A 12877-nucleotide genomic window follows, 5' to 3' on the forward strand; every position below is an offset into this window, starting at 1 on the left:
TTCTGGTTTTCAACTTTCTGAATTGGAAAATGGGAATTGATGGGTCCGTGACACCGGTTGGGGGCGGGTGGATGAGGCGCGCGCTATCGGTTGAGGGGAGACTGAGCGCTCCTCAGCAAAGAGAAGGTGTTTCTCGGGCATCCATCCCTCGACAGCAGTCGGAGTCGGCGGCGATGGGGAAGGGTATTTCTTTTTCTCGGTGTACGATAGTGAAGGATCGAAAAGCATATAACGCAAGCGCCGTGAGGGAGACCAGTGGCAAGTTCGAAGAAGATAGAATGTGTGTGCGTGTGAGCGAGAATGCTCAGTAAGGTAGTTAGTTGTACGATTGATACCGTGGGATCCTCTATACATCCTGAGGTTGGAATTCGCGATCAAGTACGGGACTCAGTCCAGTAAGGGAAGGCGCCTGACAGGAGGCCCGCGGCCTGAGGCAGTCATTTCCAACTCAATACTTCCAAGTTTCTCATTTCTCCTTCTACGAAGTCCATGCAACTACCCTGACTCATCGTCACCCCTCCTCCAGATCTCAGTCTTGTCAGCGTGGACCCCATCCGCTCACCTCGAGCCATTCGCGATAGACTGGATGTTATATCCGGGTGGATAGATCTCGAAACATACGGAGTACCCATACTTAGTAGAAGATCTCACCCGACTGACCTCCAGTTTCCCCTCAAAGATGCTAAGAACGCACCCGGCAATGATAAGCGACATATGCAGCGCGGCACGCAGGTGGTGTGGCCCTTGCATGGGGCGTTCTCCTCCAATCCCAGCAGTCGAAGGCAACACTCTATCGAAACTATCGTGACCTCCCGCGGGATCTTGGATCTCAGAGGGGATGGATCCTCACCTGTCATGCTTGGCATGCCGATACTGGTCAACTTGTCTCCTCCGATCCCGTCTCTCGTCCCACTCCGGCCTCGGTGGGCACCGGACCGGACTGACTGCCGTGGCGGTAATCCCGCTAGAGCGCAGACGGCCCGGAACCGAAAGTGGGCTTTTTCTTTCTCTAGGGAATTTTCCCCCTCGGGTGATTGCTTGAGTGAGCATGGCGGAAGGATCGTGACCACACAAGAGGGGGTGTGCCGCCGGCGGACGAAAGAAGCTTGGAGGAAACCCATTTATTCCGGTACGTATATACAAAGAAAGAAAACGAGATTTGAGAAAATTCTCATCATATGAACCAAAGAACGCCAGTCCGACAGAGAGCCTCGTAATCTAGCTAATGTGCCAAGATGGGCAACGAACGCTTGACCCTACTCCACATCGACTCATCAGGAACTGGGTGATCGATGCGATGCCACTCGTCATTGAATGCATTGATGAGCCAGCTCGAGAGACCTAATTGACGAATTATTATCCCCTCCCGGAGGTACGCAAACGGAATGAAGGAAGTTGACTTACGCTCGTATACCATGGTGTGCGCATTGTGGAACGCAATGTTGTGATCCGAATCCGGGTACACATGCAGATCGTAATTCTCAACACTAGCCAAGTCCAGCTTATCAACCAACACAAGAGTATTCTGAAGATGAACGTTGTCGTCTGAGGAGCCGTGCATGACCAGGAATCGCACAGTTTCCTGGAGCGCAGACATGTCGGAAATAGAGGCATTGTCGAATCCCGTGGGATTGTGTTCGGGAGTGTGCATGTAGCGTTCAGTGTAGATAGAATCTATTTGATACAATGTCAATGTGAGGGTCAACCTTGTCTTTGGGGCTCGGACACGTACCGTAGAATCTCCAATCGGTCACAGGTGCAACAGCCATTCCGTATTGGAATGTTTGTCCTGCGTCTTGCTCGAGCGTCTTCAAGGTCATGAATCCGCCATAGCTCCAACCCCAGATCGCCATTCGGGTCGCATCAACATATGTCTTTTGGGCCCACATCTTGGCCGTGGCAATTTGATCGTGAGCCTCATAGTAGCCTAAGTTGCCGCGGACGATGCATCGTGCTTTGCGGCCGATGTAGCCCGTGCCTCGGCCGTCAACAGTGACGACTATGTAACCCAGACTGGAGGCGATGTATGCCTGGAAATCGACGGTAAATTTACGATCGACTGTTTGTGAGCCGGGCCCGCCGTAGAGATAGAAGAGAACGGGGTATTTCTTGGCCGGATTAAAGTGAGGGGGGCGACGTTCGACGACCTGGAGCGTGAAGCCGTCAATGGTGACATTTTGGTAGATCTCCGTCGGGATGGCGTATGTCTCGACCATACGAGCGAGGCCGGCGTTGTCCTCGATGGTTTCTTCGAGGATGATCTCGTCTGTCTCGGTATTGACAATTGCCTGCCATGGGATGGAGGGGCCCTTGTAACTGAGCAGTGCGTATCCGGTACCTTGGGAGAAGGAAACGTCGTAGTAGCCTGGTTTGGAGGTATCTGTAAGAGCCTTGAGGTTGGATCCATCAAAGTTCACTTGATACAGGTGGCGCTGGGTGGGAGCTTCTTTTGTTGCAATGAAATAGACGACGCCTCGGTGGGGATCAACGGCGGCAGGAGCTTCGACCACTTCCCATTCACCGGTGGTGAGCATGACTGGCTCGGAGTTATCGAGGGGCGCGAAGTATGCGAGATGGTCGTAGCCGTTGTGAATCACAGTGTCGAGGTAGCCATCGTGTGGCCGGCCATTGCTTGGATCAGCGGGAATGAACCTGGTATACTGGGATGGCTCCACCCAGCCGCCGTCGATGCTTGCAACGTCTTCAGTTCGAACAAGCTTACCACTGCGGGATTTGGTGTCAACTAGGAAGACTTTGAGAACGTCACTCTCTCTGTTTGTGGTGCGCACAATGACCTTGTCTGCACCTGCCCAGACCACCTCAATGATAATGCGATCCTCATCACTAAAGTCGCCGGGGATTTCAACTGTGAATACTTGTTGTTTCTCGACGTCGTAAAATTGCAAGTTGACAACAGGGTTGGGGGCGCCGGGCTTGGGATACTTGATCTCTCTCACTTCCGGATAATTTTCGAGTCCCGGGAGCGGCTCTTTTCCAGAGGGTCTCGAGAGGTGATACTGGACTGGGAATTCAGGCACGGAGGATTCGTTGGTGCGAAGGAAAGCGAGGTACTCGCCGCCACTAGACCACCACGTTACACTATTGCCGGAGATGACCTCCTCTTCGTAAACCCAATCAGGCACACCGTAGAAAAGGTCCGCACCGCCGTCCTTCGTGATCTGGACCACCCTATCTGACGACAACTTCCGCAGATATAGGTTGTTCCCTCTGGCGAAGACGACAGCATCAGAAGCAGGCGACCAGACCGCGAGCTGGACCCGTCCATCGGGTTCGCTGGGATCCAGCGCCTGCGCCGTTTGGGTGTCGACGTCGAAGATCCAGTAGTTGCCCGTGTACGAATGTCTCCAATTCTTCTCACGGTCCGACAAGAGCAGGACCTTCTTGAGATCGGGGCTGGGCCATGTCATGGCCGGGAAAATATCGCGCCCATCCACATGCACCGTGGGCTTTTCCATCAGCACCCGACTTTCCTGGCTCTGGGCATCCTTCTTGCGGCTGCGGATATCTTCCACGCGCAGGTAGGCCTTGCCCTCACCTTCGCCTCGCTCCACCAGCAAGCCGTCTTCACCGTCGGGCCCCGCGATCCATGAGATGGCGTGCGACATGGGTTGCCATTGACCCCTGAGCACCTGCTCCAGCGTGACAGGCTTTCCGGAACTCGTGCTGTCCGAAAAGGGGCTGGAATCATGCGACTGCAGCGCTTCAGAGACAGCGAGGTCGCCGGACCGCTTCTGCGCCACGAACAGCGCCAACCCCCAGAGCCAACCTGCCACACACAGTATGACCAGTGCCCAGATTATACGCGAGGTCCGGCGTCCGGTCGATGCAGCCGATTTCTTTTGCGACGAGGGTAGGAATGGCTCATCGGGCTGCGGTTCGCCTTCCTCCACGTCTCGATATCTCGCATCTGCGGCTGAGCTGGACTTTAAGGGATTGTTCAGGTGGGTGGTTGTGAATTTGGATTCGTCGGGGAACGGGGTATCGACGGAGAGGTCCGAATCGGAGGATGACTGAGAGGCGGTCCTCGACCGGCTCATGGGCAGGAACTCCGTGTTACCATCATCGGCGTATGTCCCCATGGTGCGAGGGCGCGAGATTCGGGTGTGAATCAGTAGGCTTGGGAAAGACACATGCGTTGGTGCGAGGCACGTAGGACAGGACAGATGGCTGGGGTAGCTAGGAGGCTGATAAGATCGGAGGATCGCTATCGGCGAAGGTGGATCGGCATTCGTTGCGATCGGGGAATGGACGACAGATCTCAGCTGGCCTTAAGTCTCTGGGCCAGTGGAGGGTTTAAAGAAGTCAGGAAAGACAGAATCTATGACATTGGAAAAAAGAAGTTCGGAGAGAATGTGTGTGAGTGTGAGGGAGATTCGAAACAGGGGGGATGGCAAGCCGATCGTTCCAGCGGATAGCCTTGGACGGCCCGAGGCATCAATTGCGCTATTCACTATTCACACGATCGGCCGCTAGTTATTGATAGCCTATTTGGGTCAATCATCGACCATGTATATACTCTGACAATAGGATTAATATGGTGGCGTGTGCTCCTCTTCTATCATACATGACATTGACTTTATTTAAAACAAACATAACAGATTACCCTGAGGATTGTTATATGTTATTTCTAGAAGCCGTGCCCTTTTGATGTATAAAATTTTGACATTATGCGACCAGATTTTCCCCACAACACAAAGTGGATTTTATACTACTGCTCCACTACAGCTTTGTCACTAAGTAGAGTATCCTTCGACCGGTAACCTATGCATCTTTAAGACTTAATTCTATCATGGCCTGCGAATAGCCTTCCAAATGGAAGCCTGCCCAAAGGTCTCAACCAGTCAAGACATCAGCCAGGACGCCCAGAGTACACGAGGTTTCCTCGGTCCTATTGTATCCATACCAGTCACCAGACACCAATAATGTATCTAAATGCAACCAGCAGCTATGAGAACGGTATCGCCATCCCCTAACTAACCTCAGCAGCCATCCACAACATACAAAGTCCACACATTCCTCCCTTCCAACAAGGACACAAACCCTCAACATCACTGCAACCGATGCAAAATCCCCACCCTCCACTCCCTAAACACCCTCGCCGACACAGGCAGCATCGCATTCCTCCGGTGCAGCACCTCCTCGAAAGCCCGATACGTCTCCTCCGGCAACCGCACCTCCTCCAACGCCAGCGTGGTCGACGGCTTCCCGACCTCCGGGTGCAGCGTCTGCTCCACATTGTGGAGAGGCTGGAAGAAGACCTTCATCGCTCGTTGGGCGGCGATGCTGTGGTGGGCGCTCGAGTTGGAATACCGCATGTCGGGGTTGAAGACCCAGATCTGGTTTTTTTGCCGGAGGAGTTTAGCATACGGTCGAGCGAACAAGGGTGACTTCCTGTGGGAGACTGGGAGGCTGGGAGAAACGTACCAACAATCCACTGCTATGTCCGCAGTGCACGACGAAGCGACGAGCGCTTTCTCGTTCGACCAACTCCAAGAGTTGGGCGGCGATGATGACCTCGATGGGGTGGGATTCCCACTCCATTTGCTCGGTGCCAGTATCAGTATTCGTCTTTGTTGCGGAGAGAGCGGTCTTGAAGAGTCTCCAGCCTTGGGCTGTAGGGTCGACCTGGCCGAGTAATGTATTACAATTGCAGCAGCGGATATCATCGGAGTCCGGGTCCTAAAGAGGTTTTTATTCGAGCTATTAGCAGGAGATAATGATAAGATGGCAAGTAGAGAGGAAAGGAAGAGGCATAGCAAGGTAGTGCTTCGCAATACGCCAGCATGAAGTCAAGTTGCATGTTCTATGAGTCTAATCTAATTCCATATATCACACCGCACCAACAATGTACCTCGCCATGATCACGTCGACTCCCATTGAACTCGGGATCAAAAGACAACGAAGGAACTTTATGCGAGGGCGCCAGCCTTGATCCCAGAGCGAAGCCCTCCGAGGAAGCTACCAACGCCTAGGCAAAGCCGATGCCACAATGATGCTGCGAAATCCATCTCCTATCTCGAGGGAAAGAAGAGGATGACTACACCACCATATAAGAAAACCAGCCACGCACAGCCATTAGTAGTCCCCCCTTCCTGCTTCTCTTGCACCATGAATATAACAAGGGATCAAGGCCCATAATTAATGTCGGGCAATTGTATCGGAGACCATACCACGGAGGAAAACAGGCCAGAAAGGTCTCCTTCTTGTTGCCCTGATTCAGGGAGACACCAAGCCTTGCAAAAGCTTTTCATCTCGGAAAAAAAAAACAAAAAAAACAAAAAGACCACAGAAAAAGGGAACAGAGGCCCTTACCTTCATAACCCCCAAACAATCCTCCACCGCCACCAGAAAAGCCGCGACATCCACCAGGATCGTGCCCACGGTAGCCACGACCTGATTCGCAGCCCCATACCCTTTAACCGTTGCATTCGGATCTTCCGATCGACCTCCCCCACCTGCTTTCGCACCCTGCTGCTGCTGCTGTTGTTGCTGCTCCCCGGCACCAAGCCCGCCCTCACCCTCACCATCTCCATGCTCACGACCACCCTCAGGATCCGGCTTATGACAATGCCAAAAGTCCATCATCTCCGCCCAATTCCCACTGGGCAGGTCCTTCCACACCCACCCCTCCGCCGATCGCACAGGTTGATCCAGCACCACGCTCTCACACCGACGACACCTGACCCGCGTCCCTGGCCGCATATCCGGCGCCCTCCACGGCACAGACCCGCCCCCCAGCTCCTCATCCCCGCCCCTCCCCGCCAACAATCCAGTCCCATTTGTCTGATGATGACCGGTACCCTCCCCAACAACCTGCATCCGAAACGACGCCTCCCGCCTCCTCCCCTCAAAGGAAGTACGCTGCCACTGCGGGGCGCGAAGCACATATCTGGCGGCCTCCGTGACGCGCGCGGGGAGTTTCATCGTTTCCGTTTCGGGTTCCGCGTCCATCGCTGCTCTTGTTTCGGGAGAAGCATCGTCGCCACGGTTCTCCGGCAGTTGTGGCGAGGCCGCCGGTGGGACTGACACCGACACCGCGCGCCGGGACTCGGAGAGTGCGATTTGCACATCTCCTCCCTTTGTTTCCTTCGCTGATTTAGGACAGGTGTCTTGCGATTGGGCATGGGCGTCGCTGTCACCAGCAGGAACAGAGACGTAGAGGGTGATGTGACGGATATGCGGGAGGAGTTCGGCATGGAGGTAGATCAGAGGGTGCTTCTGGTCCTCGTCCTCGGCTGTCCCTGGTGTTGGTTGCATCTTTTTCTCTTGTGCCGAAAGAGGGGGGGGGGGTGTGGTTCCCCGGGTTTGCTGTATTGAGATCTCTTATTGTTAGTATGCTTTTGTGTTAGTGGAGCGATTGATAGTGGTGGTGACGTTATGATTTAATGCTGTTTGTGCACAAGTTTGCTTTTGGAGGGTTGATAAATGAAGTTGGTGGTGTTTTTGGGAGCTGTTGACGCGCTGCGCTTTAGGTGGTTGCTGCGGCGCTCAGCAGGTGGGCTCTTTCTGCCACCGCCTTTTGAACAGTTTCGCGGACAGGATTTCGTGGGCTGTTACCTCTTATCTCCGCTTATGTCCGGGGTTTTCGTCTCGAGGTTCGGAGCATTCTGCCATTCAAAGGCGGTCAGTGCCTCTGTTCATCTGGTGCCTGAGGCATGACTTGGAGACACTGAGTATATACGGAGCACTCCGTAGAGATCGACGAAACTATGCCGCAAGCACGATGTCTCAATTTGGAGATGCTGTCACTAAAATACAAAGAGTTGCCAATCTGATACACTAGACCAGGGTACAGGTGACGAAATAGCATCCAGCCAATAAAACATGTCATATCCCCACAGAACCAGAACTACCGTATAACAAAACCGCAACCGAATTTGATAATCTCAGAACCCATATCCTGTTTTCCCTACTCAAAACGCCCAATCATCGAACTCATCTGCAAATCGAACAGCCGCCCGAAGGTAGAACTCCTCCGGATCCCCCCATGTATTGGCCGCTTCTCTCAAAGCCCGGATCGCCTTGACGTAGTGTGCATCCGTCGAGTACTGCCCCTTGACAGCCTTCTGTGCCGTCCATTTCCAATCTCGGCCTTTGAGCTCGTATCCCCTGACCCTCTCGAGATCGATCTCCGGTCGGAGCCCCGCGACATACACGCTCAGCGTCATAAGCCACCACTGCCGGACCAAAGCCATCTGGAACTTCCCTGGGATGAGAGGGAGCATGATCCGCACCGCATGGCTCGTCGTGAGAGTGTGGACGAGGAAGAAGTCGTACTTGGGGCGGGCGGCGGACACTGTGGCGGTTAGCAGCGCCGCAGCCACTTCCTGGCTCTCGCGGAACTGAGTGACGGGATCTTGGATCGTCCATGCGTTCCAGTGATTGAGGAGGGCCGCTTCATGGTTGCGGAAGAGAACTTCGATGTTTTCCTCGCCTGATGTAGTGAAGAGATTGTCGAATTGCTTGTCAGCTCGGACCTTGGCGAGGACCTCGAATAGAGAAGTGGTGTGGTAGGAGGGTTCGATCTTAGAGTACGATGGGTCGTCGAGGTATTTATGGATACTACCGTAGCAGGTAGCGGCCATACCCAGTGCCTCCATAGCTACTTCGCGACTGGACATCTCGAAAGCATATGCGAGGTGAATAAGGGGGTGTCCAACTATGCCATATTAGAGAGGTAGAGATAGGGTTTGAGGCTGCCACGCACGATCTGCAACAAGAGAGCTGAACATCGGTTCTTTGCCTGAAAAAAGGTACTGAAAAGCGACTTCTTTCCAGTCATAGCTATGCCGGACGAGTTCATCCTCGAAGAAGTCCACAAACGCGCGTTGGTATCTGGGCCAGATGGTCAGCAAGATTGACCATCTCACCAAGGACTTGACTTGCTACTTACTCTCGGCGCGAGAGATAGTCCCGCCAGTCATATGTACTGATCTCGCCGGGAGAGTCTTCCCAGGGATCGAGAGATTTGGACTCGTTCTCGTATATACGGTTCAGATCATCTGCATCAGCGCCTTGCAGGAAGGCTGAACTGAGGATCTGTGCCAATCAGTACAATACCGGACTATGTCTTGGCTATACAAAGACAAACATGAGGTGCATGGTTGTGAAACTTGCGTTCATTCCACAAGAAAGCGTAGTTGGCGTGGTTCAGTTTAAGTAGATGCTTCAGAGCACGGGCAGGCTTCTCTTGGGCCGTGTCGATCTCATGCACCTCAACCGGAGAGATATTGAAGACTTTGGAATCTCCCCACGGTCTCCATCGACCGAATGAGGGCAGAAAAGAGATCATATCCATGTTGTTTAGTGGGGATTACAATAACAACAATGAGTAGTGAAGAGGCCGATAAGTTGTGAAAGTCAAGGGAGCGGATCACTTTGTTGGCGTCCGGTGGGTCTTCAACGTTGAGATCAGGCGATATGCTATTGAGTATGAGTATGAGAGATCAACGCCACAGCGAAGCGCTAATCTCAAGCCAAGTCCCAAGCATAACAATTCCAAGCTGCAGTACACAATCAGATTCCTAGTAGATGGTTTGAAATCGAAATCAAGATCAATAGTTGCGAGAGTGGGGAAGAGATGCCTCAACCATGTGCCAACTGATGGGATGATGCAAATGATGACATCTTTTATGCAACTTAGCTATTCAAGTTATGCAGGCTTATGTCATCAGGCTAGTCCTGTTCTGGCTTCCCAACAAATACAGTAGATTCCTATGAAATCAGCTCTTTAGAGATGTAAACTCGTGACAGATTTGTCCTTCGGCACCTGTGCTCGAAGACAAATTTTGCTTTATTCTAAGATACACAAATCATTTCATTTATCCTGGGGAATACCGTGTTCCACGGCGTAGTCAGCAGGTTCACCACCCGCGGCAACCTGTCCCGAAATCACATCGACGTCCATTCGCGGTCCAGAGAAGTTCTTACGACCGTCAACAATCCATTGGAAGACCGACAAGATCATGACTACTCCAACAACAACAATGCAGTAGTCTGCTCTAGTTAGCAACTCTGGATCGGTGATAGTAGATAGCGAACTTACTCATATTGCTGCCTGTCACAATGCGATCGGGCGGGAAAACGAAGAGAACAGTGGTCATTGTGATGTAGCACAAAGAGATCTAGACATATCGTTAGTGCTGTGCATCTTCTTTATCCCGGGCCTCATTGGACGTACTATGTTGGCAATCCAGCCAAAGATACTGGGCAGAACGAAAGGTCTTTCAGGCAGCATCTTCCGACCCCGAGCGCAATTCACAGCAATGGGAATGGCATATGCAATGTCGAGCAGAATCACAGACGAAGAAAGAATGGCATTGAATGCACTAATCATGTATCAGCGGTGGACTTCTCGGCTGGGTTTTGCTGTATAATCAAGATCCGCTGTTCACTTACCTGGAAGAACCGAGGAAGATGCATCCGAACACAACGCAGAAGAAGCTAGTCAGGTACAAAGCGTTCAGAGGCAGTTGTAGTCTCGGATGAACTTTGCTGAAGAAAGGCGAAGCTGGGAGACCGCCGTCTCTGCCGTGAACATTAGCTCATATTCAGAAGCTGGTATCAGGCCAAATGGTGGTCACCTTGCGAATGCATAAACCATGCGGCTGCTTGTCGTCGTAATGGTAACAGCGGCGAAGAGGACACAGACCAAAGGAAAACTAGGACTTCCGTCAGCATCAATCAGAAGTGACCAGGCGGGGCAGAACTCGCGTACATCAGAAGACAGATAGATCCAGCATTGCTCCTCGTCGCGTCATAGAAGATCTGAAGCAGGGGGGTAGCTGCCGAGCTGATGACGTTGTTGATGTCACCAGCAACGAAAAGCAGTACAATCAAGAAAATGGTACCGGTGAAAGTGCCAATGGCAACGCAGCCGATCATAATCTTGGGCCCTACTACAGAGGGGTTCGGGATCTCTGCTGATGTTTAGCGCCTCTGCCAGGTGAGGTGTTATGCTCGTGATAATACCTTCAATCATGTGCGCAACTCCATCCTGTCCGAAAGTTAGTAATGCTTATTGAGCAGCGTGTAAGGGGAACCATACAAATCCAGTAAGACCAAAGCCTCCTTGAAGTAGCTGTTACTCGGTTAGTGACAAGATATGACCTTGTCTTGATTGCAACATACCCCGAGCAGCCAAGCAAGACCATCGGGCCCTGTGTTCTATTAGCATTTATGATAGTGCGAAACTGGTTGAACCTCCACTTACAGCCTGTCTCGTTGATGAAGTCGCCAAAGACGAATCTGAATCAGAGTAAGTGGTTGTACAATACGACGGTAGTCAAATTCTTACTCTCCAGAGTTGTAGTTGGGCGATGAGCATGATAGCACAGTGATGCAAATAACAGCGAAGCCGGTTAGTGACCAGATAACTGCAACAGATTAGCCTTGCTAAGATTCCTTTTCATGATATTCATAGTCTGTGCACATACAGGCACCCTTAGTCAATCGTGGAAGGATAGAATTCAAGAAGGCATTGATGAGGAATGCAACAAGGCAGAATGCGATGTAGATGAGGAACTGATGCCATCTTTTCGACTCATATGTCTTGAAGGAGTTAATCGACTTGTGACATCTAAGCAGGTGTAAGGGGAAACTTACCGGATGCATCAAGGAAATTACACCCAAGACCAGTTGACTGCCTAGAGATCCACCAGTGGCAGCCAGAGCCACCCAGCCAGATACGTTTGCCCATCCTGTAATCCACGAAAGTACAGGCATGTATTTTGCCGGAGCAACTTTGTTCACTTAGTGACGCTCATGAGATAAAGGGTATATTGTACTTACTGACTGCAAAGGATGAATAGTCAGTATCATAAACATCATAACTCATGGATACCCGAAGCAAACAGGCGAATTGAGCTTACCTGCCACCCAATGGTATTGTCCACCCGCCCTAATACCTCAGTCAGTAGCCATCCAGGATATTGAATCGACCAGTACTCACGTAGGATATGCTGACAAGAACTCTGCCAGAGAGGATGCCATGCAGAGGTTACAGATACCCGCCGTGACCAATCCTGCAAGGAAGGGCAATCAATCAGTGAGTAACTCTGACCAGTAAGGGACCACCAAGCGAAAGCCACAACCTTATCCTGCCGTCGAGCGGCTTCATCCAAGGCGAGACTGGGGGACCGAAAACACAGTAGAGGTAGGAAGGATTGACTTACCCCATACAACGCTTACGCAGCCGCCCGACGGCAGACTGATCGATAAACTTGCAGACAGAGCGGTCCATGACTAGAGCGTCAATGGTTTCATCAGCATCCATGCAATCGTCACAAGGGATTTTCGTGCGGCGATCTGTGCCACGGGTGGACGTAGTGCCAACCACATGCAGGAATGATGATAGGTTCTGGCGAAACGTACATTCAGGATAGCAAAGGCTAAGCCTAACATTGATCTAGTCAAGTTGAACAGATAGGCATTAATTTAGTGGCCACGTGCAAGACGGTGATGAAAGGGCGATCGGGCCAACGTACAGCATCGAAAAGTTCCGATTTAATTCAGCCCTGTGGCCCAGGGCTGCGAGCTGCGCGTCATCATCTCCCGGGAGGTCTTTCATGGCTGTGGAATACTGATGGGCTCGACAAAGAACAAGATGATGGGAGAAGTTGAGGGGATGCGGTGTTTGACTAGAGGCAAAATATAGTTGTAGAGGGAAGAGGGGGAGAGGGAGAGGGAGAGGGAGATGGAGGGGGAAAAGAAACTGCTATGGGGAGGAGGAATGGAAAAAGGACTGGAAATGAGCAGAGAAAGGGAGGGAGGGAGGGAAGCACTTTCTACTACTACTGGTTCTACGGAGGAGGGTACGGAAGGACTAAGACCAGGGAGGGGAGGGGAAAGGGTGTTC

General features: G+C 52.0%; 4 protein-coding genes across 4 annotated transcripts; all 4 read right to left on the bottom strand.

Annotated features, from left to right (window-relative positions):
* Positions 1-804: 804 nt before the first annotated feature.
* dapB (dipeptidyl aminopeptidase dapB) lies at positions 805-4382 on the bottom strand. Its single transcript, XM_025647952.1, has 2 exons — positions 1733-4382; positions 805-1674 (listed from the first exon to the last, which is right to left on the bottom strand). The coding sequence occupies exons 1-2, from the start codon at positions 4098-4100 to the stop codon at positions 1223-1225; spliced, it is 2820 nt and encodes a 939-aa protein (XP_025500784.1). The 5' UTR covers positions 4101-4382; the 3' UTR covers positions 805-1222.
* A 687-nt stretch (positions 4383-5069) lies between these two features.
* On the bottom strand, positions 5070-7337 carry BO66DRAFT_380421 (HECT-type E3 ubiquitin transferase; the record flags this gene model as incomplete). Its single annotated transcript, XM_025645902.1, has 5 exons — positions 7161-7337; positions 6546-7112; positions 6322-6455; positions 5446-5700; positions 5070-5357 (listed from the first exon to the last, which is right to left on the bottom strand). The coding sequence occupies exons 1-5, from the start codon at positions 7276-7278 to the stop codon at positions 5070-5072; spliced, it is 1362 nt and encodes a 453-aa protein (XP_025500785.1). The 5' UTR covers positions 7279-7337.
* Positions 7338-7731: 394 nt separating this feature from the next.
* On the bottom strand, positions 7732-9611 carry BO66DRAFT_394244 (questin oxidase family protein). The gene is made up of 4 exons (XM_025647953.1): positions 9113-9611; positions 8915-9060; positions 8729-8856; positions 7732-8680 (listed from the first exon to the last, which is right to left on the bottom strand). The coding sequence occupies exons 1-4, from the start codon at positions 9317-9319 to the stop codon at positions 7935-7937; spliced, it is 1227 nt and encodes a 408-aa protein (XP_025500786.1). The 5' UTR covers positions 9320-9611; the 3' UTR covers positions 7732-7934.
* Positions 9612-9838: 227 nt separating this feature from the next.
* Positions 9839-12589, bottom strand: BO66DRAFT_380425 (GABA permease GabA; the record flags this gene model as incomplete). The annotated part of the gene is made up of 18 exons (XM_025645903.1): positions 9839-10017; positions 10067-10145; positions 10202-10349; positions 10420-10548; positions 10605-10682; positions 10739-10943; positions 10993-11017; positions 11069-11101; positions 11152-11180; positions 11234-11268; positions 11318-11396; positions 11457-11571; positions 11626-11762; positions 11892-11920; positions 11972-12044; positions 12195-12264; positions 12394-12427; positions 12507-12589. 18 exons carry the CDS (start codon positions 12587-12589, stop codon positions 9839-9841), a joined length of 1560 nt encoding a protein of 519 aa, XP_025500787.1.
* Positions 12590-12877: the final 288 nt, after the last annotated feature.

Source organism: Aspergillus aculeatinus (genome assembly GCF_003184765.1).
Source record: "Aspergillus aculeatinus CBS 121060 unplaced genomic scaffold BO66scaffold_46, whole genome shotgun sequence".
Taxonomy (NCBI): Eukaryota; Fungi; Ascomycota; class Eurotiomycetes; order Eurotiales; family Aspergillaceae; genus Aspergillus; species Aspergillus aculeatinus.